This window comes from Zychaea mexicana, assembly GCF_025766255.1.
Source record: "Zychaea mexicana strain RSA 1403 chromosome Unknown BDB00scaffold_2, whole genome shotgun sequence".
NCBI lineage: Eukaryota > Fungi > Mucoromycota > Mucoromycetes > Mucorales > Lichtheimiaceae > Zychaea > Zychaea mexicana.
Window position 1 is genome coordinate 206,637 of NW_026516665.1, and position 26,519 is coordinate 233,155.

Sequence of the window (26,519 nt, forward strand, 5' to 3'; positions counted from 1 at the left end):
AATACAACCCCCACCCCCCATTGCACTCCTTATGGTTTAGAACCAGAACTTCCTCGTACCCCCCGTGAGTGCACTGCTAATCTGCTAAAATGACATCACTTGTCTCAGTATAAAGCGAATCATATAAAACGGCAATAGCTTGGAAAAATAAACTAATCCGTGTGTAAATCTTTCTCTTTCCTGTTTTAAACTGCTTTTCTTTCGTTGTTATCGATAAATACCACCATTAGCACGATACAAAAGCCAGTATGCCTTCAAGACCAGGATTTTTGAGAGGAACTTCTTCGTCACGTACTTTATCGTTTGAAGAATCGGTACGTTTGTTGTCACAGTCTAAAGTATCCATTATGCATAAACTTATATGCGTTTTTTGCTACTATAGCAATTTTTTGACGCTGTCGATGGTACCATCACTTTCGAAGGGTATAACATAATATTTATTATCATATTTGACACTTGCCATAAGAAAAAGTGATTAACATTCTGTATGCCTACTACTTTTTGCTCGAAACTATAGCTATAACGTATTATCCGACGTGCATAAATTTGTCCAGTTTGACGACGCAATGGTGCTTGTCGTCATTGAAAATATTGGCAGCTCAGGAACATCATCAGCCGAAGCAGCAGGACTTGACTATTGGATGGTAATAGAATACATACAGAACCTACTTGAAGTATAGTAGTAGGGCCACTACATAGCACCTGCTTACTCATCATTGCCATTTACCGTACGCAGAACATGGCGTCCGAACACTCATCCAGTCAGTTCACCATCCTTGCTGACCGAGCAGATTACAAGATACACCAACACAATGTACACGTCCGGATCGGCGATGTTCACTCACTTGATGATGATATCTATGACTTTGTACATGTGCTGCGTGTCATTCCACAGACCACATGGCCTTCGCTGCTCGAAGAACTTATACGCGTCACCAAGCTCGGAGGATGTATCCAGACGGTTCAGTTTGAGCTCAAGGTAGAGCATCTAGTAAACCTGGTTTCTTTATTTCATGATTACTAGGACTGTAAGCTTACAATATTGCTGTTCTTTCCTTTGATCTCATCAAAACTTTACATATGTTAACAAAGGCAAAAGGAAAAGGACCCCAGCTATTATTAGATTTCATCGGACGTAATCAGGAGCAACAGCGAGCGGTCCTTAACAAATCGGTCCACGTCGTACAGGAATCTTCCAATTCCTTTGAGCTTGGTAAGTGCATGTGCTATACTTGGTTAAAATTGCCTGTTGTTGGCGGAGAGTTATGATGATCTTGGTGAAGGGATTACATCTCTGTATATCAGGTACTCATTTCTCGCCATTCCTCTTTTTCTAAGGAAATGCACGAAGCCGTGATCCCAGTGGCTTCGAACTGTTGTTGGGGCTGATCAAAAACATGGTTCGTTCCGAAAAATTGATGGCAAACCCACCAGAACAGGAAGAAGAGGAGGAAGTCGATGATGATAATGAGGGTGATGATGCCGCGGGTGATGACGAACAATCCCGCGGTATAATGGATGCTTTGAGGAACGGGCCGCAGTTTTTTGAGTTAGCAAACTCGGTGACACTAGTCGAAAAGTTAGCATAGATCATCTTTAAAAGATTATATATACAGGGTTTTTCTATACATATACAATTTTTTGTATATGAGAATACCGCAGAAACCAACCATCTACTATGAGTTTCTTAGGCTTATGTCAATTCTTGCAATTGGTACTTTGAAGAATGGCAGCGTATCAGATCACTGAACTCTCAGCACCACATATATATATATATATTATATATATATATACTGAACAAATGCGATCCTATTGCTGAATCTTGATGCACTACATACATACATAATAGAACTTTACAAGTTTTTGGGATATTATTATACATATCTACGTTGCTTTACTAATGAAGGAGTAGTCAATGCTATCCTTTGTAATATTTATTTATTATTCGTCATCCTCTTCATCCTTTTTTTCTTTTTTTTGTTGTCTTCATCACCAGTATGATTTTCGTCAACCGAGATGATGACATTTCATAACAACATTTTTACGAGGAATGAGGAGCGTAGTATGTGTCGTGTAGTAGAGCGTACTTGTCGAGTAAACTGCAAGGTCGATTGTGGTGATGGTGTCTGTGATGGTACTGAAAGAAATTGTTGTTGTCGTCAAGAAGCGCGGTTGATGCCCGTAGCCGTGATTGGTGCTTTAGTAGTATCGAATGTGACCGTAGCAGTCGAATTATGGGCGGTTGTACGTGTTCCGTGGGTGATGGGCGGTGGTTGTAGTAGATGTGACGTATCGCGTGTACAGTATGTGAATGAAAGTTTTTATAAGGCATAGAGAAAGAGAGAACCTAGGTCGATTACGAGAGTGCGACCGTTATTAAGATTGTACAGTATCCCCAGGGGCCAGCCCAGTCTCCACGGCTGCAAATTTTATCATCCGGCTCTTACGAACCACCTAGAGCAAAAATCATGCAGATCACTGCACTGGTCAAGTGTTATGGTATGATGGGCGTCGTCAGATGGTAAACGCAGGCCATCATATACATACGCGATTGCAACGGTAGTACCTTGATTGATACCATGGTCTGCATCGGCTCAATCGAGGTTGAGCACGTTGCCCTGACAAACAAATGGTTCGTAGTACCGGTAATAGCCTGACCAACAACCAAGCCGAAACTTTTGACGCTGTCATAACCCCAAACAGATATCTCACATTGGGTCGGGTCCGTCTAAGCCGACATCATTCGTTGTCTACCCGGATTGGTCAGTTAATGGGGGCCCAATATAAATGGACAGGAACGCTTAGATAATGCCAACAAATGTATGTGCCCTGTATGCAAGCAAATGGAAGAAGGTTGCGCAGAGAATTGGTTACTGTATTTTTATTTGAATATGTATAGAAATCGATTATAAATCACTCGGATTACAGGTGTTACTCATATAGTCCCTCAACAAACTCTTGCCTTCTGTGGACAGACAGCCTCTAAGAATGGTTCGAGCTCTTCACCTCGACGCGGGTTAACTGAGTGGTTACGCGCACTGCTGTTCGGCATTGGTTTGCCGTGATAGAATTGAAGTCAGTGTGTAATTTCCGCATAACATGATGTTGCTGCTAATGCCAGCAATAAGACTGATACTCATACTGTAATTTATATTCTTTTTACTCTAGCTGAAGCACAGCATATATATAAAATTCTAACACTGAGAGAGAAACTGGTTTAAAAATAAGCTACTATAGTGCTTACTAGGTCATAAAGTATTTATATGCGTAACAAATCATCGAGCGTTTTACTGGATGAAATGTGGTGCTGTATCGTGTTGCTCTTGAAAAGAAAGCCGCCGCCATCTCGATCGACATTTCTTGTTTGTGCGCAAGTGAGAAATTGCGTCGTCAATCGAACCGATTTTATATGCAGCTTATCAGGCACTACATAAGTCAAAGTTAATGTGCGAAATAGCACCTGTCAAAGTGGGAAGGCTAGTTATAAAAGAAGCGTGGTAAGAAGCGTGGAATGGCTGTATTCAACTCATCAGTATACTACACTTTCACATTTTATGTCAGCATATGCGTTACTTAGGGAGAGAACGTTCGATCATTATTGTGAAAATTGAACTATATGATTCGATAGCATGTATCTCACAACAGCATACAACAAATCAACGGGCTAACTGCCTTTTGCTGTTACAACTTTTTTTGCTGGGATATTTCTAAAGAAGACCTATATAGCTCAAATCCGAACTACTATGTGAGTATTACTATACGAATATTATAAAAGCGCCCCTTGCTCAGGTATAATGAGAAACACACAGTGCTCGAGTTTTGTTATTTTGAAGCAAAGCCGTAATATGGACGCGTGAGGTTGTACGCGTTGCTTTGCTTGCTGTCAGCACCCCCCAGGCTACAAGGTTTTGCCGATGAATGTCGGAATGGCGGAAAGTCAAAAAAATTTTCATTTTCTTTCTCCTCTTCCACTTTAAAAAAGCCTTTGGGCGGCTGTCATGAAAATACATCTTTTTCTCTCATTATGGTATGTTTTATATTCTCTATTACTTGCAACAGTCGACGGAACGAAAGAAAGTATGAAGGAGGGAAAGAAGCAGCAGGATGGCTATGCTTTTTGTTCCTCTGTATATGATGACAACCAGTATCCGTAACCTATTTGCTGAATTACCCTTATGTTGACTATGTTACATTTCTTAAGTTTCAGCCTTGTCTGACGCAGAATGTATACCATCGCTCTTTTCTTTCCTTCTTTCACTTTCTTTCCACCGAGCACTTTCTTTCGTGCCTTCTTTTACTGACCGGTACGCCTTCTTGAACAAACAGCTGTGTAGAAAATAGAACAAGAATACTTGCTCCTGTGAGCGATAAACACGTTTTTCCATGGTTTGCTGTAAGTCAAATTTTTTTTTGGTTGGGATGATGGATGGCTCGGGTGGCTTGGAGGAAGGGTTTTGCCATGGGATGAAACTATACGACGGGCGGTCGGACTCGTGCCTGTACAAGCACACTATGGAATGTCGAATGTCGTATTTGCTGATGGCTTTTATTTATGATAAATGGTGTTTTATCGTCTGTGATTCTTATGGTCGAAACTAATAAACATGTAGTTTTTGTAGGCTTTTTTTTTCCAATTGGACTGGTCTTAAAATAGTACCCTTGATATAACACAAATTATAATAAAAATATACTTTTGAAACGTAATGAGTTCTTACACGTCTCTTATAATGAATGTTGCTTGATGGCATTGGACTGCTTGTTGCTGTGATATGCTTGTCCATGCACAAATGCTGCATCCCATGTCAGGAGCGAGCCTGGGTGCGATGAAGCTGGTGAGGGTGTTCCATGTCGTCGGGATTTCTTTTGTGTGTTTGGTGCCAAAAAGAAGCCAACAAGTTGGCGAGAACGTGCGCGGAACAAGGTGATCAATCAGTTCTCTCTTGTCTAATCACATGCTGACGCGTAGGAACGTACTATTTATCGTAAGTAAGTGGGATAATGTATTGGCTGTGCGCCGTCAGCATTGTCGGCCAATGAATGCTGGTGACATTAAGGTTCGTTGTCATCTCATCAAGATTGCTGTTTTGTCTGCTAGGTACGCCGGGTATAATCAACAGTCAACAACATTCCTTTGGGGCGATGGATTTTAGGCTGCTGATTGGAGTATCTAGCATACTTTACCCTTTAGACATTTAGACAACGGCAGGCCAGAATATAATATTGGGAAGCACATGCCCGATCTGCGCACCACACAAACCGGCGAGTGACAGACCCTGTGACAGACATTCTGAACGGGATGTCCTTTGCTTTGGTGTAGCCAACCCAATCAATACAGTAGATGCACGCGCAATTTTTGTGTTCTCACACACTCGCCGCGTAACAGGCGCATCCGGAAACGAGTGTGGCACGTATTCTCATAAGAACAAACTGTTTCGTATGCAAGATTATGTGCTGCTGTGTGTGTTTTAGGAGAAGCTCTCCAGTGTGGACATGCGTGCTTGTTCCCGATGACGCTTTGATGCCCCACTATCGCGAAAGGAAACTTGATTGCAGTTGGCTGGCAATGTCGCCATAGCACCTGTCGAGCAATGTGATTGGTCGCCTATTGAACGCACAAAAATTTTTTTGCTTCTACTTATATTTGGGGTTGAGTAACCCGACTGGATTCTCTTTTTCTTTTTTCTTCTTTACACTACACCAATCTTATACCAACACCATCATTATGAGCGACACTTTCCTCTTCACCTCTGAATCCGTCGGCGAGGGCCACCCTGGTATGTATGCTGCTCTGCTGAGAAGCTGTTTTTTACTTCTCTGCTGCACTGTTTGCAACCAAGTCTGTTTCTGTTTCTGTTATTTCCGTTCCTGACATGACAATTGTGCAAACTACAACAATACCATAGACAAGATTTGCGACCAAGTTTCGGATGCCATCTTGGACGCCTGCTTGGAACAGGATCCCCTCTCCAAGGTTGCTTGCGAGACCGCCGCCAAGACCGGTATGATTATGGTCTTTGGTGAAATCACCACCAAGGCCAACTTGGACTACCAAAAGATCATCCGTAACGCCATCAAGCAGATCGGCTATGATGATTCGGACAAGGGTTTCGACTACAAGACCTGCAACGTCTTGGTTGCCATTGAGCAGCAGTCGCCCGATATCTCGCAGGGTTTGGTCCAGAAGTCCTTCAACATTGAGGATATTGGTGCCGGTGATCAGGGTATCATGTTTGGGTAAGCTTGGCGTTCCTGGGAAGATACATTGGGGATGAGAGTGGACGATCTATCTGGTGTGTGGTATTGATGTGGTGATAGGCCAGTTGTTTTGCTAGTAAGCATGGCTCACATTCCAATTCATTGTTCATTGCCAATGTAGCTATGCCACCGATGAGACTCCTGAGATGATGCCCATGACCGTTGTCCTTGCTCACAAGCTCAACAAGCGCATGGCCGATCTCCGCCGTGACGGCACCCTTTCGTGGTTGCGCCCTGACTCCAAGACCCAGGTCACCATCGAATACAAGAAGGAAGCCAACGGTGCCTTGACCCCTCTCCGCGTCGACACCGTCGTCATCTCGGTCCAGCATGCCGAGACCATTGAGACTGAAGACCTCCGCAAGGCCTTGATGGAACACATCATCAAGCCCGTCATCCCCGAGAACTTGTTGAAGGACACCGTCTACCACTTGCAGCCCTCTGGCAAGTTCATCATCGGTGGTCCCCAGGGTGATGCCGGTTTGACTGGCCGTAAGATCATTGTTGATACCTATGGTGGTTGGGGTGCCCACGGTGGTGGTGCCTTCTCTGGTAAGGATTGGTCCAAGGTCGATCGTTCCGCCGCTTACACTGCCCGTTGGATCGCCAAGTCGCTTGTCAACGCCAAGCTCGCTCGCCGTGCTCTTGTCCAGCTCTCGTACGCCATTGGTGTTGCCGAGCCCTTGTCCGTCTTTGTTGACACCTACGGCACTGGCAGCAAGCCCGATGCCGAGTTGGTTGAGATCATCCGCAAGAACTGGGATCTCCGTCCTGGCGTAATTGTCAAGGAGTTGGATCTTTTCAAGCCAATCTACCAAAAGACCGCTGCCTACGGTCACTTTGGTCGTGAGGAATTCACCTGGGAACAGGCCAAGGAGCTCAAGTTCTAAGCGTGTTGGCTTGAAGAAGCTGCCCTCTGTCCCTCTGCCATTGCAAAATATCTCTTCTATTACTTTATCATTTTGAATTGTTACGTTTTCTTATACTCCTTTACATGTTTTCAACAAACTAGACAACTCACAACATTACATCTGTAAAAGTTTCCCTTTAATCCGTCTTCATTTCTCTCTCTGTCTCTCTTTCTCTATGTCCAGCACACAAAACATTCCCCTCAATCTCTTTTTTGCTCCTTCTGTTAGATAGTCTCGGTTATATTCATTTTCTTTATTCTTTTGTAAATACGATTCAACATCGTCCAATGTAGGATGGGTGATAATTATAAAACACAATTAGCGTCGCTGTTAGTAGCTGTTTTAAAACTCATGGATGGTTTAACCTGTTGTGTATGCATGATAAACCTTTCAAACAAAAAACAAAGAGTCACTTGAGATGCATTTCGTCATTCGTACACTGACCTTAGCTATGGCTCGTTTAGCCTGCATAAGGCACGTCACATGATCCATCTTGAACGGTGCTTGTACAGTGGGAAAAAGCTGCTTTGCGAGTAGGACACCAGATTCAAGGTGCTACCCACGATCGAGCGTATGACCAAACCGTCGAGCGCTATCGAATATTGATGAGTGACAGCCCCTCCGCTTTTGCGTAGAGACAAACCACAGGTGCTAGAGTGGGGCCTGTGCGCATCCCATAGTTATATGATATAGCCCCACAACGTATCACGCGCTCATTCGTCTTAGTGTGTCGACAAATATTACATTAGTACAGTATTACGTATCTCTGTTATCAATTAGCATAGTAAATATATAACCCGTCAAACAGTATGACATATCACGGCGGCAGCAGTGGGAGAAGCAGGTATATGCAAATACACCCTGCAGAATATGTATGGTAGCCGAACTTTTATGCATTACATAGCCTTGTAGTATACCCGATTGACGAGGAGGAAAGATATGCTCTACATATATACACTGATATAAAGGAGTTCCAGCATTTTAATGTAATTTCTTTGGGGGGAGAGGTATCGAATTAGTGTGGTGGTGCTTGGCATACATGTAATATAATAATGGAAAGGGAGCACTAAAGACATAGGAAAATTCACTAGGATATATACACTGGGTTGTACACGTTCATGGAGAGTCAAAAACAAACAAATATTAGAGAACTGAACTGAATAGAATAGAAAAGAGGTCATATATGAAGGAGCGAGATAGCAGGGTGTGGAGGTGAGGTATGATGGCAGTTTGATGAGATTACAAGGTTCTATGTACAGAGAAGATATACAAATAGAAAAAGAAAAGAGAACAAAGGAAGACATTTCCTTTTTGGCATACTAAAGCAATCAGTTTCTTTTTTTACACATCGTCGATGTTCATGACACTCGCCAAGGTAGTCATCATCTTGAATGCGGTATACAATTCCAAATAGGATGGATCCGTTGTTGCCGTGTGCTTCAAAAGATCTGAATGATACATAGAGCATTCATTAATTACGGCTCCCCATGTTCCTGTTGGGCTACACATACCTTGTAGAAGCAGACAGTAGCGAGGAACGCGCTGAATAGGCGCAATCAGGTAATCCGACATGCCCATCCGATTGGTGTCGCGCCGAGCCAAGCATTCCTATCAATATCAATTGACCGATTCAATTAATACACTTGTATCTATGTCGCGTGTAATATGATATAATACAACGCTCAGCATGGATGTAACAACGAGCAGATACAAAACCGTCTACTCCGTATATAGTAACAGTAAATAGAGCTGCTGTGCACACTGAGCCCGTAGTTGTGGCACCCAATAACAGTTTTGCTTTAATTCCTTACCCGCTCAATACTCAATAACAGTGCGTTGGTTTGGCATGCTCGTCGAATAGTCTTGAAATATGTCTTGTAATGAACTGCATATCGTAGAAAGATCGTGAGTTCTTCCTGTAATGACATAAACACTTGTGCGACGTGCACCTGCCGGTCGAGCATATCAATCAGCCCTTGGGAGACTTTCAAGAGTTGGGCTAAATGGCCAAACAGGATTGGGATATCGCCTGACTTCTTGACAAGCAGCGGGTCCCTGTTCTGCATTGCAGCAACCATCGGCTGCATGTATTTCTGCATAGAGTCATCCCACCCCCCCAAATTACATTTTATAAGCTCTTAGTATTTTGGTCGATAATGACGTCTTCTCATATTTCCAGTAAGCAAGCGAGAGTCATACATACCGTAGAGATAAAATCCAATAGACGATGATAGGAAGTTTCAGTCGCGTAAAGTTCGTTCAGGATAAATGCGCGTATGGCATCATTCTTGCTACTGCTCATATCATTACTACCATTAGTAGTATCAGGCTCTGCTACAGGCTATTTAAAGTAACATTTAGATTCGAAAAACTTAATACAAAGAAAAAAAATAAAATAGCAGAAGATTAACATACGAGGACGAAGAGCAAAGAGCTGGAGGATGGTGGAGGCGCCGACAAGTCAAGCTGTGCGACGGAACGTTTCCAAACGGCGACGGCCCTCTCCTGTTTGTTTCGGATAAACACCGATCGCGCACGGGTCATGCTGTTGCCAAATTCATTATTGTTTGTGATGATCAATGACGAAAACCGACGTCGATAATAATTCGACAGGGACATGGATCTTCCCAAGATCTTGTCACCATCATGCTTGCCAGTTGTTTCTGTTGCTGCCGTTGAGTTGGTGGCAGTGGTACTAGTAGTGGATGATTTTGGCTGTTGAGCTGTAAAAAATATTGACGGTGTTGAAACAAGTAGCGATGTAGCACGACGAGGAGTTTTTGTGGTTGTTGTTGTTGTTGTCGGTGCCGGAGAAGAGCCAAATCTAGATAATCTCCGCAAAAGGCGAAAGCTCTGTTGTTGTTGTTGTTGAGGTGGCGGAAGCGACGGTAATGATTTTTCTTGGCTTGGGCTTTGTTGTTGATCCAAAGAGGATAATGCCGATGATGAGGATGTGGTGGATGCTGTTGGCGCAGTGGTTGTGGTACTCGTGTGGCTAGGGTGTAACCCGATATCACCGACATCATCATTAACATCTCGGTCTTGGTAGTTGTCATTATCATCATCATCCATTATGTTCTCTTCATACTGCTCCGAAACAAGATCATCATCCATGATCATGAAACAGCAGCTATGCAGGTTGTTATAAGTATCGGTGAAATCGGCGCTAAACGGCCTTTGAGGTAGTAGTAAATGAGGAGTTATTGTTGTTGTTGTTTTTGCTGTAGCAGTTGTAGCAGCAGTGGTCATGTTTTGCCATTTGATGCTGCGACGACTGGTGATTCCATGTGAAAGGGGCCGTGCCATAGAGCTGGCTATTAGATCCGTAGATGCCGATGTTTTGAGTTTTTTGTTCAGAGCTACTGAGAAACTAACATTACTACTGTTTTCCGATGACGAGGATGTCGTTGACAAAGCATTGCTATCAACATTATTGCCATGATATTTGTTGTTGCTTCGGCTACGGGTACCACTGTTGCTGCCATTAGTTACGCTGGTATTGCGTTTCTTTCTCTTGTTATTTACAAAGAACATGGACGACGCGTTGCGGATGGATGATACGCGTACGAGAACATGAAGCGGCTTGCTATTGGTGGAGGCGGAGCGTCTGATGTTCGGACTCGATGACGATGTTGATGTCGCTGTTTTATCCGTGGCATGATGGTGATTGAATGGATGTTGATGATGGTGGCGTGGTCGCTTGCGGAACAGCATTGAACTCGGCAAGAGCTTTCTGAGAAAGTAAAACGACGGATACCGTTGTTGCTGGTATACATGCTTTATATTGTCACCATGATATGGGGTACTGCAGTTCGGATTGCAATGATGCACAGATGTTGGCATTACTGGCTAGAGTGGTGGACTTATACTATGTGATTGATAAATGATATGAGGGATGGTTCGAATGTAAAGTGTAATGTGAGTATGTATGTACTTGAGTATGTGAAAGTATAAAGAGAAAAGAAAAGGAAGAAAAGAAAAAAAAAGAGAGAGAGAGATTTTGGTTTTGCCCTCGACCACGAAGTAGGTTTTTTCCTACTTGACTTGTTAATCTTTGTCCTCCCTTCCTCCCACACATACACACAGCCGTCTGTATTTCTCTCCTTACGTATAACCGCAGTTGGCTTAAACTAGTAGCACAGGGCTACAAAAAGAAACGAAAACCCGCTTTTCTGAACAAGCATGCAGACGGTGGCGTATCTCCATACTTTGCTTGCCTTGCGAGTATCATGTGTACCCTATGTTTCATGCTTATTTTATGTCTGGTTTCTTCTTTCCTTCTTGCGTGTCCGCTTGGCTGCTTTTGCTTCTAGACGACTCATTCGCATATAGCCATATATATAGTGTACATATAAAGCAATGTACGGTGCCAAGTACACCTGCTTCGTGATGCTGCAGCCCAACGAGCATCCCTAGAAGCAGCAGCATGCAACCCATCATGTCGCTCTATTCTAAATTTTATGGATAGGATGTGGGCACTAGAGCTTGCCAAGAAACAGCAGCGAGATAGGTCCACGCGCAGCAGAGGAGGCGCTAGTAGCAGTTGTATAGAAAGATCTCAACATATTGCGAAGGAGGTGATCGATTATCAACTACTGCGATCTGCGTTGCTTGAGGTAATGTAATGCAGTTTCATCATGTAATAGCCATCTTCTTCTCCTCTTTACCATCATCGATACATAGTATCTTTTTTAAACGACGCCAATTATGATATGTATTGTAGTTCTTCTGTGTCCTGCCCCCACCCTCATCCCCAGCCCAAAAAAAATTGTTCAAATCATAATAATCCTGCTTGTCGGCTGAAAAAGCGGCATTTGTATCACCTCGGCTAGTATCAGATCTTTTTGTATCACTTGTCTGCGAGTTCGTTTTGACGCGTAACAAACAGAAAAATACGCCATCATTCATTCTACAACACAAAGCCAAAAAATAGGCATATGAAATTTTGGGGGTTGAGGCAGGATGCAAGTGGTACCGAGCAATCTAAACTAATATTGTTACATGAACCCAGGTGTGTGACCTAAAGAAAGCGTTCTTAGCCTGTAAGATAAGTTCGGATCTTCTTTCCAGGTGTGGTGCTTGTGCACATGCGGCGCTGTTTTTGTTTTACTTTGCTACATGGAGCTTATATTTTTATAGTAGCTGGGAACAAATTTCGTTCTAAGTTTATGCCCCACTCTGGTTTCGTTCTGGTTTTGCTGCGGGTTTGCTTACTATGATGTCTGTATCCTAAAGAACAATTCACTTTTCGTTGCTTGAATGAGCACTTTGCTACCTTGGCGAGCTGTGATATAGCACGAAAAACTTACAAAGTCGCGCGAAAATCGCTGAGTTATTCGTAAAGGAACAAAATGTATTTTGCCTTCTAGAGATGCACGCTTCCCACAACTCCTTGCGCTTAGGCTGGGATTACGGACCTTGATGTTATTTAACATCATTACCGCACAATTGATGGGCAAATAAGACCAATTCTTCGTGGGAAACGATAAAAAGTGCAGCGAAATTCAATCTGTTATGGTCTTAAAACCAAGAAACATGATGCTCGATCTACCTATCATTGTTACAGAAATGCAACATACAGATTTTACGAAGCGCGCAACCAATAAATCACTATCTGGAAGCATACATACGATATCAACGAGAGCCTATTCTTTATAGTGTATATGTAGCGACGTTACAGTCTGTCCTTTAGGTCTTGGAAATGCGTAATCACGCCCCTTGAAAGTTTCGAAGAATGCAGCACTATCATACCGCCTTGGATCCATCCATCATGCCACATCCTTGATCGACGCATGCTGCAGTAGCAACATCGCTAAGAGAAGGATATACGGTCTTGTCATATAGTATTACAAGAACCTTGATAAGCCAGTAAGGTACGGTAAGTAGATCATCAGCATCTGATAGATGTATTGAGGAAAATCTTGGGCATACAAGAATATGAATACAAGCATTTGGAAGAACATGTCGCTAACGGGATACCATGTCACACACATAATGCCGTGGTCCATAATACTTAAGCCAGAAATCAAGAATTGGACCGGAAGTATGGGCATGATGATACCAGCACTGATACTCAGGGCGACGCACAAGCAACACGTATGATATATTATGCTGCTCCAGACGGCATGCGGCAGGCAGTGATAATATCACGACGAAATCTGTCACATCTTTGGCATAAAAGCAAGAAGACATGAAATTTTTCGCCAAACTCAAGAAGAAAACGGAAAAAGGTTTATAAGTGGATTAGAGGACGTGTCTATCTGAAGGGAAGAAGAAGGATCTTCTCAAAGACAAAAGCCACACCACCCTTCGCATCGATTCTAATAAAAATCGAATTGTATACGAAGAAAAAGCGAGCAGGAACACAAAGTTAGTCTGCTTTGCTAACCACGACACATACCATTCGTTTATACGATAAGACTGGTTTCGAATTGTCAAGTAAACATCCATTTAGTTTTTTCTTTTTCTCACAGGGGTTGAGGGGCATTTCGCCGGACTCTGCCGACGACAACAAGAATGATTTATGGAAGTGGGCGCCACCGTGCACAGCACGCACATCCACCCCAGCTAAGACCCCCTCGCCCCTTAAATACAACAGAGTCGATCGCTATTTACTAGATCTGTTTATCCGCATTCATCACACCCCCACCCCCAATCCCCTCTGAGCTCTCATGCACATTACGAATCTGCAATTTGCCTGTTATACAATCTCTAGGTACATCGAGGAGGGTCATCGCCAATAATATTATCGTAGATTTAGATGACTTGACTGGTGTTACAAAGAATTAAATGAATGTGAGAATTGCAAAGAAAATGATGTATTGTGCTCTGTTGTACAAGGTGGGTTGTGCTTCGCAACACAGCGAGCCTCAAATGCAATCTTAAGAAGCACAAAATGGCTACATTAGGCTCAGATGGCTCGTGTACGTCTTTCTGTCTTTCCGTTCCTTTGCGATACTAAAGACGATAAAAATGGTTTTAGCGTAAATACACTATCTTATTTAAGGTGCTTTATTCAGTAATCGTGGTTTAGAAAAGTCCTAGTACGTTTGTGGTAACCGGCAAGATGAAAAGCGTTGTACAAATCGGTAACGACACTATCTAAACTTTCCGAGATCGCTACCACACACATCAAACCTTTTCGTTCCTTTTTTTGTGGTGTATGTGCACGTACAATATACGTACAACGTGCATAAACTTTTCAATTTTTCAAATCAACCCGCCGCATCGAGTCACTTCTTCTTATACCGCGTGCTGCGTGCTCTGCATATCGTGATCCTTTCATACATACTGTATTGACAGTAAAAATGAAACTGCTTAGTATGCTTAATTAAATAAAACCTCTATCTGAAGCGTGCGACATACAGTAGCTCGAAGGGAAGAAATTCTTTTTAATAATCTAATTTAATGTATATAACATGAGATAACGGAAGATCGCGTGTTCTTAATTAATTCTTAATTTTTTTGTGCAAAAAAAGCACTAAAGTTTCAAGAACTGCTCTTCTATACATCTTTTCTATCATGTACACATGAATGCAGGGGAATAACGAGATCATGCACTTCATTTACACACAAATGTCCTACGACGTGCAATGCAAATTATACATATCACCTTGCATTACACCAAAGATGAAAAGGATCCAACATCTACCATAACTGTAGTTAAGTGGTATGTGTATATTCGCTGGAAAGATGTATATATCTTCATTGTGACATATACGATACTAGTGTTTATATGGGTAGGTAGTTGGACGAAATGAAAAACACTTTATACACACCCTTTAAAATTCTCCAACAAATCCTTAGTTAGCACAGCCAGCTAGGGAACAACAAAAGCATTCTGTCTGTATGTTTTGGTCAGCACGCTTTTTGTTAAGAGCCGCCATAAGAAGAAAAATAAGACAAAGACATGACACACCAATGTGCTGCACAAGAAACAGAGTGTTTTGTTTAATGATGTGCGTATATGATAATGTTCCATGCCTAATACATTCTGTCTAAGTGGAAGAGTAGTTGTTAAGAAGAATGTGATTATATATATGTACATTAATTGATGAAGCTTTTACATGTGTATGTGTATCATAGTATCATAATGCTAACAAACAGTATGAAAGAAGAGAGCGACAAGAACACAATCTCCGAGGATAGTTGTAAAGTAGTGACAAAAATATAGGTCTAAGTGAAACATATTTTTTTCCATATACGTGAGCAGTACATAGTGCATAAAATCATCACAGTCGGATCCTGACCTGCCTGCGATCAGCCGAGCCATGCAAAGTGCAAACACAATTCGCACTTTTATGCATCGCCACCATCCAAGCCATATGGCGCGCACACTGGACTGTCATCTTTGATGAGCAGCCCTTCATACCACAGACAATGGCAGCTCATGCCTCTGTCATATTTCAACGAGCAAATATTTGGCTTTTTATTCTCATGTCATTCGCTTCTTTATGTTTATCTTCAGTCTCTATTTCCACATACATGTAACGGTACCGATAGTCAGTCGCTCCTCTCGGACAATCTGTCGGAATAAAAGGCAATTTACCTACGAGAAAAAAAGAAAGCTCATACAGCAAAAATCTGATAAGCACACGTACTTATGCTTGAGATATATACCTAATTATTTTTTCATTCTTTCTGTTCCAAAAGTGCATTTTTTTTCGGTGCTCGACGGATCACGGTTGTTGTCGTCGTGGCTTTAACAATAAGCCGGTGTTGTGATGGTGTAATCGTACATCAAACTTTGCCACCATTTCTGTTTAGACTTCCTTAGCGAAGAACGTTTTGTTTAGTAACTGATTTACTACTGGGATGTGCTTCATCCTTTTGGTTATAGCAATAATAAGGAGCTCAGACATCAAACTGAGCAACACGTCACTCATTGTTAGCAGCCATTGATACAGACAACAATGAGAGAACAGTGTTATTCGTATATGGTCGTATATCAATACGACATGTCTGTATAATGGTTATTTCCAGCCAGAAGACTAAGAAACACCCTTAAAATGTATACCATCAACGATCCTGTGAAGCATTTGCTTGCCCTACTAAAGCCCTCTGAAGCAGCTGATGAGAACATCACCCGCAGTTTATTTTTTGGTGTAATCATAAGTCTACTCCCCCAAGTGATTCAAGTAGATAGTGAGACTTTGTTTGTGTGATTGTCCATTGCCTTGATAAAAGGAAGCCACAATTATCAGTTGCCATTGTTTACACTTAACTGTATATACCTCGTCGTTACATTTACAATGAGCGTAGCCAGCGCGCACGGCTAGCAAAAGCCGGCAAACAAAAAGATTAATCAAGCATATTCCCTGCTCCAGCTACACTGTAATGAAGTAAATGGGTGGTTACCACAACGAATTTAATGCTACGTATATTTGATAAGTAGCAACAACGAGAGGTATAATATTCTCGCAGTATGCTACATACGCATGCAGTGAACTGTTGAGAGGATGATCATCTCGTTGCATTATTAAAATAGAGCAAAAGAAAGATAATGAACAGCAGAATTCACCATCTTTCGACTAGCTTGTTCCACATATATAGAGGCTTTTACTTTCTTATGACGCTCCCGTTGCTGTTTTTCCTTTTCATTACTTCTATTTTCACTAGCACACATTTCCAACCCCAGCATATACATAAAATCGTATTGTATAGTACCATCCTATTCCCAGCTATGTGTGATAATTGGAGGCCACTTACAATCTATGTTGTCCATTGAATTCGTTGGTTCGCCGTCAATTCCATGTTCAACTATCTCCACGATTTATCCACTCCTCTGTGCACTGAAGAAACCGATACAGCAACAATGGTACGACAAATTCCGCCTCTCGAGCCCTTTCGATATCCAGCGACACACCTATTCAGGTTTCCAAAAGACAGGCTATAATGTTGCGAAGCCATCGGCGTATGGCAACGTCTTCTCAATGAATTGCGATCCTTCACAAGCATAGTAGCCAATTCAAAAAAAATTTGCTGTGCTGTTATCCAGACATCGACTTAGAACGAGCAGCAGTAGAAAAACTACTACATTGCATCGATGAAATTTTAAGCTGTATCGAAGCGATGCAGGATCTAGTTAATCGAGCAGCATTTGAAAAAAGATACAAACTTGTTTGGATCAGCTCAAAAACAAAGGGGAAGACATAAAAAAAGAGAGAACGTCAATGAAGAAGACGAGAACAAGAACGTTAACGATCGCGAGGAGGAAAATGGAAGCAAAGATAACAGTGAAGAAGATGGAAAAGAAATTGACAACAACCACGAGCTGAAAAAAAAGGGTGTGCCGACCGTGCAGGAAATCAGACAAACTAGAATATGACAAATTGGATCAAGGCACATGAACGACGTCGCCCATCAAGATCATAATTTTATTGAAAGTCAGATAAGTGAAGGGAAGCAGGCATAGAATAAAGGGACTCGAGAGAATTAATTATAAGTGCAATAAATGCAGCAGTGTATGTTTTGTTAGCGAACAAAAAAAAGCATTAATTGTGATAATTGTCTACATCTCTCCTCTTTGATCCACACTTTTTTCTGCCGTATATCACCACTAAATAGCTAGGTATACATTTTGCAGTAAGTCATTAGACTATAAGCAGCCATGGGATGTACATAGTGCAAAATGGTGGAAATCCCCGACTCCATTTTTCCCGCAGTAATAGCATTATGCAGCATATTGAACTTCGGTGCGCAGTCGCGCTTATTTCACTTGTACTTGCCAACCTCTTCTTCCATTCTCCAACGAGTAACGCTATAACGTGGAATATTGAGCAGAACACCTTAACAGAGCTTGAGCTCAACGCCCCCCTTAACAACCCATCTCTCAACGCAATCTGGGATACAGGTATCATACTTTTCAGCCATTGATTACGAAATACATGCACATAATTACGCGTCTTTTTCTACCTTGTAAGATTTTAGAACTAGACAATGCAACAGTAGTTAATACTTTTAACCATTTCATTCTCGGACAAGAATGTAGTATAATTTGTGGAAGGTGCTGAATATCTTAATTTAGAAAGAAACGAACGAACAAGTATTTAGACCACTATTGTGGTTGAATTCACTACGCCGAGTATGAATCAAAGTACATTGTTTAATCGAACAGTAAAGTAACCACAGAACACAATGCTTATGTTACTGTTCATAATATGATAGACACATCATTTTCCTCGCCTTCGATTGGAGATGCTCCTGCTTCTTCTACTACTGCCGCTGTGGCCCAAACAGAAGAAGAGCCAACAGCAACAACAGCATCAACGGATCGTGTAGGCCAGAAGCACGCTCGCCAGGCCGAAGTTCCGGAACATACAGACGGCTCTAATGACAATGGCGCCAATATGGGCCAATCAGAAAACCAAAGCACAGGCAAGTCAGGGCAGCAAATATTATTGATTTTTTCTGCTGTTATGGTGATAGACACATACTAACATTTACAGCATCTTTTTTAATGCTCTTAGTATGTTTATTGGAGGGAAAACCCCAAAACGAATGGAAACGGAAGACTCAGCGACATTTTTTTCGAACCAGCAAGGGCAACAACAACAACTAGCAGCTCAAGAAACAACGAGTGCACCTGTGGTGAAGAAGAACGCACCGAGAATGCTTATGAAAGTAAGTCTGGAAGGTGTATATTTCGATCGATATAAAAAGCCATTATGTGATGCTTATCCTGATATAATACTACCACAGGCAATTCTTCCATCGAGTCATCATCAACGTCACATGAAACACACACCCTACTGCAATCGATACCTCAGGAACTCAACTAAGTGCGCAACGAGCACTAAACGAACAATCATCACCATCAGCATCCCTGCCACTAGTCAGAAAGCGTGCTCTAGAGAATGACAGTGATGAAAGTGAAAAATCAAGCACTGGTAATACTAGGCAACAAATGTCTCCTGAACTTTTAAGCTACTATGAACTTGGATACATACTAACAATAGAGTTCTCTTTGTGGCTATCATTAGAATCGACGCCTGAGCAGGCATCGCCGAAGCGTACGAGAACAAGTGAAGTTCCAATTTCATTATCAATACATAGAGAACAGCAGCAGTAGCAACAACCGCAAACCACAGCCATCAAGGAGGTCGGCAACAACCTCCACAAAAGCAAAATCAAGCTTCTGTAGGATCATCATTACAACGTTAGGAGCAACAGCCTCGACAAAGACGACAACAGCAAAATCAAACCTTTTGTTGCTGTTCTGCTGTATATACTTATCGATTTTTCCGCTGCATCATCCTGTTATCTCAACAGCTTCTTTCGGATCTTCTTCCTTCCATGCTTCTGCTTCCTAGATGAACAAACGGACGACAATAACGTTAGTACTGATACCTTATCATCTTTAAGTAAAAAATTGAGCATCCGATATAATGACAGAGATTCACAGGTACATTAAACGAAATGAGCCGAGAAGAAGGGTGATGATGCGAGAGAAATCTCTTACTAGCTGTCGGTGTATGTGTCTCATCATTGCATTTCTATCATCTATGTCTGCTTGACGTTCCATTCTATTTCTTAGCCAAGTAGTGATGGCAAAAGACATATTCACTATGTACTAATGGATTAACGAAAATAACACTTGGTGTTGTATATGAGCTCTGATATCATCGTTGTCATAAAACAATCCATACGGATCAGAAAGAAATTGACGTGTGAAAGTCATATTATGATGTAGAGCAGTGTACAATCTATTATGACGTGGACAAGGGCTTTATAGCTCGGCAACAACATGGCGAAGGGCTTATTATGTATACCTTTCCATGATAAGAAATAGATGTATGGTGGGCGTTAATTGATTGCTAGTAATGTAAGTAACAAGGTGGTGCGCGGCCTTCTTACGGATAAGTATCAGATAGCAATCATTGAGTGCTGTATATATTTTGTGATCGCTTGTTTCGAGCAACTTTATCACGGGCACAAAAGCATGAGACTCACGCATCAAGGTGGCTCGATTGTGAAATTGTCTGGCTGGCCCCGTGAGAAACTTTATGCTGATCGGAAGAAAGACCGTGCTCATACACCCCCTCACGATGTTTATGAAGTTCGCTTGGAGATCATCAACAGGTACGCGCTTATCGCTTCATTATGCTAAACGCCACACGGTGCAGTTGTACGACCATTTAGGGTAACTGCAGCGCAGATGCTCTTATTTGCGACTGTAGTTAAAGCTGCGGTATCTTTAGAAAGAAGGAGTGGTGAAGGCGTATGGATGATGGAAAGTGAAGGGTGATAATCATAAAAAGTTTGCATAAAGATAATCTTCTTTTTGGCAATCATACAGTGACGCCCAAAAAAGGCAAGAGGTTGCTACTATCTACTGCTACTCATTCGTCCTCTATTTTTGCGAGTACATCTGCCACATACGATGAGTTGATCATATACTGTGTATGAGACATCACTATATCGACTCCATCCTTTACCTATAACAGAAGCCCGTTATACTTCGTGAATCCTCGGCGATAAGTAGATCGCTTTACTAATGGAAAAGAGATTATCAACCATCGGAATTGCTTGGAGATTTACACTGACCGGAAATTCAAAAACCACGCACTCACCATCTCCACATTTCTATCTAGAAAAGGAAGTGCCCCGGAGATCAAAACAGGTTACAGCAGCAAGAGAGTCGGGCCTTTTTCGTCGGAGCGACTTGTAGTCACATCTTGATCTTTTGACACGTTTGACATAAATTGAAACTTACGCTTTTCGTTGTTTTCTCTTTTTTCTCTCTCTTTCTTTTTTCACAAATCCACGAAACTCATACATAATGTCTGCTCCTCACCTCTGGCTCCGCGCTGAAACCAAGCCGATGGAACATCGTGCTGCCTTGACTCCTTCGACTGCCAAGGAGTTGCTGGACGCTGGTTTCAAGATCACTGTTGAGCGCTCCGACCAGCGCATTTTCGATGATGAGGAATACGTCAAGTGAGTTATTTAGTCCTATGACTACTGAAAAGAAAGCAGAAGAGGCAAAGAGGGGAAGAAAAGTTAATCAGCTGTGCTGTATCCATATAACTTTAGGGTTGGCTGCCCTCTTGTCGATACCTTGAGCTGGAAGACCGATGCTCCTGCTGACGCATACATCGTCGGTTTGAAGGAGCTGCCCGAAAATGACGACTCCCCTCTTCACCATACCCACATCTTCTTTGCTCACTGCTTCAAGAACCAAGGTGGCTGGAAGGAGATTTTGCACCGATTTGATGCCGGCAAGGGTACCATTTTGGACTTGGAATTCTTGAACGACGCCAGCGGTATGTGTTTTCGGGGGTATATGATGTTGGTGGTGGTGGTGGTAGAGTTGATGGAGATCTACATCGTTTGGACAAAATAAAGAGGACAGTTTGACTGACGACAAACATACGTATTTATACGCTTCTATCAACGTAGGTCGTCGTGTTGCTGCCTTCGGTTACATGGCTGGTTTCGCTGGCTCTGCCGTCGCCATCGATGTCTGGTGCCACCAAAAGACCAAGGGCTCGGAGATCTATGGTGCTTTGAAGCCTTATCCTAACGAAGAAGCTCTTATCAACTACACCAAGGGCCGTTTGGCTGAAGCTGGTATGTCCTTCACGTTTTTGTTATTTGGATCGTTGCCGTGAAAAGATTGATTTTTGTTGACAAACAAAACCGAATGATTATATTTATTCAGCTGCTGCCAACGGCAACCAGTACCCCAAGGTCATGGTCATGGGCGCTTTGGGTCGCTGTGGTACCGGTGCCGTCGACTTTGTCCGCAAGGCCGGTATTCCCGAGGAGAACATCATGAAGTGGGATATCAACGAGACCAAGGGCGGTGGTCCCTTCCCTCAAATTTTGGATGCTGGTATGTGTTACTTTCAAGGAGAAAAGGGAAGGAATTATTTGTTTACTAAGCGTACGGCTGTGTGTTGTATAGACATCTTTGTCAACTGCATTTACTTGACTGCCAAGATTCCTCCCTTCATTACCCGTGAAATGACCAACGGCAAGCGCAACCTGTCTGTTATTTGCGACGTGTCCTGTGACACCACCAACCCTAACAACCCCATTCCCGTTTACTCGATCAACACTACTTTCGACAAGCCCACTGTCCCTGTCGAGAACACCAACCCAAAGCCTTTGGATGTCATTTCCATCGACCACCTGCCCACCTTGCTTCCCCGTGAAAGCTCAGACATGTTCTCTCATGACTTGCTTCCCACCATGCGTGAGTTGGCTACCCGCTCCAGCTCGCGTGTCTGGCAAGATGCTGAGAAGCTTTTCCAAGAAAAGCTTGCTGCTTCGCGTCAGTAAGTTTCGATCAAATCTGTTGCTCTACTCAGTGGTAATCAGTCGAAACAACACCCATATCCAACATATTCCGCAAACAAAAAGAAAGTAGCCCCTCTTCAAACTCTTACACATACGACATATATGTAAAACACATAACTCTTTGTTCTTTGTACATAAAAATTATCGATTTTGTCTCTCTTGTAGTTGGTTTCTTCAAAGAAAAAGTAATTGTATGCAAACTTCGCAATCCATTATTATCCATGCATGCTTCGTATGTGCTCTAAGGCCACTACATCCCGAGCAACACTGTCGGATATAGCGCCGTGCACATTGACTGTATGTCTGTGGATGCTGGGGTATAGAAAATCGTATATTGCTTCGTAAGACACAATGATGATGCCCTTGTAGGTGAGAAACGAAAAGATTCTGCAGGGAGTCGCCTACTGACGGTAATGCCAATGGCAGTGCCTCAGTATGAGCACGAGCTGCTCTTGTGTATGTAAACATATAACTGTTGTTTTGTAAACAAGAAAGCTCGTTGTCTCAGCATAACACCAAGTAGCATTTATTCCCTTGATCTACTTGCTGAGATTGGTTTTTTCCCTCTACGCGCTACGCGCCTGACTCTCAGCCATTCTTTTTGACATTCCTTTTGATATACAAAATGAGTGAACCAAGTAATTACCTTGCCCTTCTCGTTCTCTTACAGTGTGCAACTGTGTCCCTGACTTTTTATTGTTAGTGAACGATGTGGATGAAGCCACCAAGATCGCTCAGGAGTTCAAGATTTGGAAAGAATCAGCGCTCCAGCTCTATGAAATGATGATTGAACATACCGTCGCGTGGCCTACGTTGACTTGTCAATGGCTTCCTGCTTTCGTCAAGTAAATAACAAAGTTCAATAATTGCTGCATGGCTACACTCTGTTGTCTTTCGCTTCCCTTTTCAACAGTTCGAGGACACACCAAGTTTTACGACGTTGATCTATACTTATATATATCCATAGATCTGACGAATATTTTACACAAGAATTGTTGATCGGTACGAATACGAACGACGAAGAACCCAATCAGGTTCAGATTCTTCAAATGGATCTACCCTTAGCCGATCAAAATGGTGAAAGTGACCCAGGTACACATAAATGTTCTAGATTCCAAAAAGTTTAGATATTTATCGTTTCGCTTTTCTCTCTCTCTCGATGTATGTAGCAAGAAAATCAAGATGGAAGACATTAAAAAAGATGGGACATGACGGTGAAGTTAATCGCGCACGATATCAACCTTCCAATCCAAGCAGAATTGCGACCTTTACTCGACAGGGCGATGTGCTACTTTTTGATCGCCAAAAAGACCATAGTGAAACAGATTGTGATCCGTTACTACGATTGAAGGGTCATACAAAGGAAGGTTATGGATTGGAGTGGAGTCCACATGCAGCTACTGCCGACCATTTGCTTAGTGCTGGATTTGATAATATCATTTGTCACTGGTAAGGAAAAGCTATAATATCGCAAGGAGGTAGAAGCTTAGGAAAGAAAGCTGATGAGCATAAATTCAGGGACATTGGTCAAGAAGGTCGGGTAGATCCGATTGCCAAATATATAGCACACACTGACTGTGTAGAGGTAAAGGAAATGGCAATCTGCTAAGTGCGGATCGAAACCTGCTTACTAACGAACAATGTGCTCTTTACAGGATATCAGCTGGAATGCAACAGACCCGTCAATTTTTGCATCAGTGGCAGACGATATGAAATTGATGATGTAATTGGCATCATAGATATTGTTATTTCAATCTTGCTATCACGCAAAAGGAAAATTCGGTTGGATACTAAATGGAGATAATGACAATGAAAACTTTATCTGTTGCTCTTTTTTTATAATAGATGGGACACACGTCAACCAACCAAGCCCGTGCAAAGCATTCAAGCACACAAAGCAGAAGTCAACAGTGTCGCCTTCAACGGCGAACAGGATTGGATGCTGGCTACTGGATCAGCTGACAAGGTAACTACGATAACATAAATTATAATATTTGCACTGATACGCCCACGATGTGCAATTGTTTGGCTAATTTGGGAAAAAGACGATTGGTTTATTTGACATTCGCAACCTCGGCACAAAATTGCACTCGTTCGAGCTGCATGAAGGCGAGGTTACGCAAGTTGCTTGGAACCCGCACGAGCCTGCTGTTTTAGCATCGGCTGGATTGGACCGACGCATCAATGTATGGGATCTGCGACATATTGGTGAAGAACAAACCGCTGAAGATATGGAAGATGGACCACCAGAACTATTGGTAATTCAACATCGAAAAGGAACAGCAAAACAGAAGCTTATTTGGATAGTATATAATAATGAGCTAATCTAATCGTGGTATGGTTATCAGTTTATGCATAGTGGTCACACAAACCGCATATCTGATTTCAGCTGGAATCCGAAGGAAACCTGGGTTATTGCCAGTGCTGGTGAAGATAACATTATACAACTATGGGAAATGGTAAGAGAGACATTTTGTATAATATATATATATATATATATATATGAGTGGCTGTTAATGAACCTTCTCGTTTTGCTACATAACGAAATAGACAAAGGATATCTCTGCAAATACGGACTTGACGACCGAACTTCCTGCAAGTGACCTCGAGTAAAAAAGTTCGTCCAAAAGCGGAGATTGCTTCTTCCCACAAAAAAAATGTATAAATTTATCCTCAATTTTTCCAAGCATATCTTGATCTTCTTTATCTTGTCTCATAATTTTTCTTTATCTACCATCTGCAAAGATAAACGAAACCGCTCCCATTACAAACAACACTTATCATAAAGACATTTATTCTTCATTTACTGTCACCTACCACATAACCATGAGCGATCTTAACTGGTGCACCTATTGTGATAATGCCATTGACGGCCACTCGGTATGAGAGCTTTTCCATCATTACATAATTATATCCACTTGGTTGATAATGCAAGATGGCTTACTAATGAATATTATGCTACATATGACTGTTACAGGACTCACTCTATTGTTCTGATGAATGTCTACGAGCTGATGCATTGAACCATCATCCACTACTTGGTTACGACTATGCAGAATTGAAAAACTTTCCACGACCCTCCTCACCAACATCATCCTCGTCATCATCGTGCACATTATCATCTACAACACCTTCCGCAGCGACTACTCCCACAATGTCGTCACCATCTTCTTCTTACTCAGAATACGACACATCGTCCACAGTATATCTTTTATCTCCACCGCCTTCTCCCGTATCCAGTTACGGCAGTGACAAGGATTATACCGCCATGATTTCAAGCTTATACTCTGTCGATCGAACAAATAAGCAGCAAAAACAAAAGCAACAACATGCTACCACAAACAGCATATTTTACATCTAAAGACACCTCATCATTATCATACAGCATCATCATCACTTGCCTTCATTTGTTTAAAGATATTTATCTCTCTTGCATCTCCCAAAAACCGACGAAAACCTAGTTTCACTTATCTGATCCCTTCCTCTGTATCTACGTCTTTTACCAACACCTCCACCCACTCCTCTTTCTTATTTTTACGCCAATTGTGTATATTTTCCATGTCACCCCATTCCGCAATACCCCGCTAAAAGAATAAAATTATCAGATCCTTAAAATTTTTTATCAGATGCTTTTCTTTTTGTTCTTCCTCTCTCTTTTCGTACACCGCGGATAATTTTTTTATCTTGATCTCTCGCATTCTCACTTTATGCACTGGTAATCCAAAAGCATGCGTTTTGATTATCTAGATTTTAAAGCTCTTTTTGACATTAAGATAATCTCCCCGGATTCCTGCTAAACTTCATAAATGCAGCGATCGTCATCATCAAGTTATGTTCGTCTTTTTGCCGCTACAATGATAGGCCACGTTATGCTATAGTACTAGACTACTATTATAATGACGAGATAATAAGCTACTACTACAGCACTTCTTATTGACGCTTGCTTTCAGGAATCCGCTATGTTTGTACATACATACATGTGAACAGCTTCTTGTTACCACATAATGCTTATGTTTTTGGCTTGTATTCGCGATACTTAAAATGACGATC

The 26,519-nt window shown here is 42.0% G+C and overlaps 8 protein-coding genes across 8 annotated transcripts; 6 read left to right on the forward strand and 2 right to left on the reverse strand.

Moving 5' to 3' along the window:
• The first annotated feature begins 169 nt into the window (after window positions 1-169).
• Window positions 170-1,615, forward strand: BDB00DRAFT_924455 (uncharacterized protein). The gene is made up of 6 exons (XM_053128769.1): window positions 170-314; window positions 383-423; window positions 518-644; window positions 737-979; window positions 1,093-1,213; window positions 1,339-1,615. The coding sequence occupies exons 1-6, from the start codon at window positions 249-251 to the stop codon at window positions 1,587-1,589; spliced, it is 849 nt and encodes a 282-aa protein (XP_052985445.1). The 5' UTR covers window positions 170-248; the 3' UTR covers window positions 1,590-1,615.
• A 2,389-nt stretch (window positions 1,616-4,004) lies between these two features.
• Window positions 4,005-4,713, reverse strand: BDB00DRAFT_795725 (uncharacterized protein). The gene is made up of 2 exons (XM_053121412.1): window positions 4,611-4,713; window positions 4,005-4,393 (listed from the first exon to the last, which is right to left on the reverse strand). Exon 2 carries the CDS (start codon window positions 4,383-4,385, stop codon window positions 4,197-4,199), a length of 189 nt encoding a protein of 62 aa, XP_052985446.1. The 5' UTR covers window positions 4,386-4,393; window positions 4,611-4,713; the 3' UTR covers window positions 4,005-4,196.
• Window positions 4,714-5,682: 969 nt separating this feature from the next.
• Window positions 5,683-7,145, forward strand: BDB00DRAFT_924456 (S-adenosylmethionine synthase; the record flags this gene model as incomplete). Its single annotated transcript, XM_053128770.1, has 3 exons — window positions 5,683-5,774; window positions 5,904-6,228; window positions 6,377-7,145. Exons 1-3 carry the CDS (start codon window positions 5,723-5,725, stop codon window positions 7,143-7,145), a joined length of 1,146 nt encoding a protein of 381 aa, XP_052985447.1. The 5' UTR covers window positions 5,683-5,722.
• Window positions 7,146-8,749: 1,604 nt separating this feature from the next.
• On the reverse strand, window positions 8,750-11,138 carry BDB00DRAFT_222009 (uncharacterized protein). Its single transcript, XM_053116529.1, has 3 exons — window positions 9,582-11,138; window positions 9,370-9,507; window positions 8,750-9,259 (listed from the first exon to the last, which is right to left on the reverse strand). The coding sequence occupies exons 1-3, from the start codon at window positions 11,007-11,009 to the stop codon at window positions 8,966-8,968; spliced, it is 1,860 nt and encodes a 619-aa protein (XP_052985448.1). The 5' UTR covers window positions 11,010-11,138; the 3' UTR covers window positions 8,750-8,965.
• A 7,187-nt stretch (window positions 11,139-18,325) lies between these two features.
• BDB00DRAFT_783272 (uncharacterized protein) lies at window positions 18,326-19,308 on the forward strand (the record flags this gene model as incomplete). The annotated part of the gene is made up of 4 exons (XM_053120368.1): window positions 18,326-18,586; window positions 18,635-18,788; window positions 18,935-19,054; window positions 19,256-19,308. 4 exons carry the CDS (start codon window positions 18,326-18,328, stop codon window positions 19,306-19,308), a joined length of 588 nt encoding a protein of 195 aa, XP_052985449.1.
• Window positions 19,309-20,862: 1,554 nt separating this feature from the next.
• Window positions 20,863-22,665, forward strand: BDB00DRAFT_795738 (uncharacterized protein). Its single transcript, XM_053121413.1, has 5 exons — window positions 20,863-21,104; window positions 21,201-21,430; window positions 21,567-21,737; window positions 21,829-22,002; window positions 22,075-22,665. The coding sequence occupies exons 1-5, from the start codon at window positions 20,947-20,949 to the stop codon at window positions 22,449-22,451; spliced, it is 1,110 nt and encodes a 369-aa protein (XP_052985450.1). The 5' UTR covers window positions 20,863-20,946; the 3' UTR covers window positions 22,452-22,665.
• A 281-nt stretch (window positions 22,666-22,946) lies between these two features.
• Window positions 22,947-25,182, forward strand: BDB00DRAFT_795741 (WD-40 repeat-containing protein). Its single transcript, XM_053121414.1, has 10 exons — window positions 22,947-23,107; window positions 23,173-23,314; window positions 23,437-23,561; window positions 23,639-23,918; window positions 23,988-24,054; window positions 24,125-24,192; window positions 24,315-24,435; window positions 24,515-24,727; window positions 24,818-24,928; window positions 25,020-25,182. Exons 1-10 carry the CDS (start codon window positions 23,095-23,097, stop codon window positions 25,080-25,082), a joined length of 1,203 nt encoding a protein of 400 aa, XP_052985451.1. The 5' UTR covers window positions 22,947-23,094; the 3' UTR covers window positions 25,083-25,182.
• Window position 25,183: 1 nt separating this feature from the next.
• On the forward strand, window positions 25,184-26,087 carry BDB00DRAFT_948920 (uncharacterized protein). Its single transcript, XM_053129561.1, has 2 exons — window positions 25,184-25,349; window positions 25,447-26,087. The coding sequence occupies exons 1-2, from the start codon at window positions 25,296-25,298 to the stop codon at window positions 25,828-25,830; spliced, it is 438 nt and encodes a 145-aa protein (XP_052985452.1). The 5' UTR covers window positions 25,184-25,295; the 3' UTR covers window positions 25,831-26,087.
• The last annotated feature ends 432 nt before the right edge of the window (window positions 26,088-26,519 follow it).

What these genes read in the sequence shown, in the direction of transcription:
- BDB00DRAFT_924455 (XM_053128769.1), top strand. Translation starts at nt 249, where the DNA reads ATGCCTTCAAGACCAGGATTTTTGAGAGGAACTTCTTCGTCACGTACT. An exon ending in CGGTTCAGTTTGAGCTCAAG is followed by an intron (nt 980 to 1,092) that starts GTAGAGCATCTA and finishes ATGTTAACAAAG; the next exon opens with GCAAAAGGAAAAGGACCCCA. An exon ending in TTCCAATTCCTTTGAGCTTG is followed by an intron (nt 1,214 to 1,338) that starts GTAAGTGCATGT and finishes TCTTTTTCTAAG; the next exon opens with GAAATGCACGAAGCCGTGAT.
- BDB00DRAFT_795725 (XM_053121412.1), bottom strand. Translation starts at nt 4,385, where the DNA reads ATGGAAAAACGTGTTTATCGCTCACAGGAGCAAGTATTCTTGTTCTAT.
- BDB00DRAFT_222009 (XM_053116529.1), bottom strand. Translation starts at nt 11,009, where the DNA reads ATGCCAACATCTGTGCATCATTGCAATCCGAACTGCAGTACCCCATAT. An exon ending in GCTCTTTGCTCTTCGTCCTC is followed by an intron (nt 9,508 to 9,581) that starts GTATGTTAATCT and finishes TACTTTAAATAG; the next exon opens with CCTGTAGCAGAGCCTGATAC. An exon ending in TATTGGATTTTATCTCTACG is followed by an intron (nt 9,260 to 9,369) that starts GTATGTATGACT and finishes GACTCTATGCAG; the next exon opens with AAATACATGCAGCCGATGGT.
- BDB00DRAFT_795738 (XM_053121413.1), top strand. Translation starts at nt 20,947, where the DNA reads ATGTCTGCTCCTCACCTCTGGCTCCGCGCTGAAACCAAGCCGATGGAA. An exon ending in ATTCTTGAACGACGCCAGCG is followed by an intron (nt 21,431 to 21,566) that starts GTATGTGTTTTC and finishes CTATCAACGTAG; the next exon opens with GTCGTCGTGTTGCTGCCTTC. An exon ending in GGGCCGTTTGGCTGAAGCTG is followed by an intron (nt 21,738 to 21,828) that starts GTATGTCCTTCA and finishes ATATTTATTCAG; the next exon opens with CTGCTGCCAACGGCAACCAG.
- BDB00DRAFT_795741 (XM_053121414.1), top strand. An exon ending in AAATGGTGAAAGTGACCCAG is followed by an intron (nt 23,562 to 23,638) that starts GTACACATAAAT and finishes CGATGTATGTAG; the next exon opens with CAAGAAAATCAAGATGGAAG. An exon ending in GATAATATCATTTGTCACTG is followed by an intron (nt 23,919 to 23,987) that starts GTAAGGAAAAGC and finishes GCATAAATTCAG; the next exon opens with GGACATTGGTCAAGAAGGTC.
- BDB00DRAFT_948920 (XM_053129561.1), top strand. Translation starts at nt 25,296, where the DNA reads ATGAGCGATCTTAACTGGTGCACCTATTGTGATAATGCCATTGACGGC. An exon ending in ATGCCATTGACGGCCACTCG is followed by an intron (nt 25,350 to 25,446) that starts GTATGAGAGCTT and finishes TGACTGTTACAG; the next exon opens with GACTCACTCTATTGTTCTGA.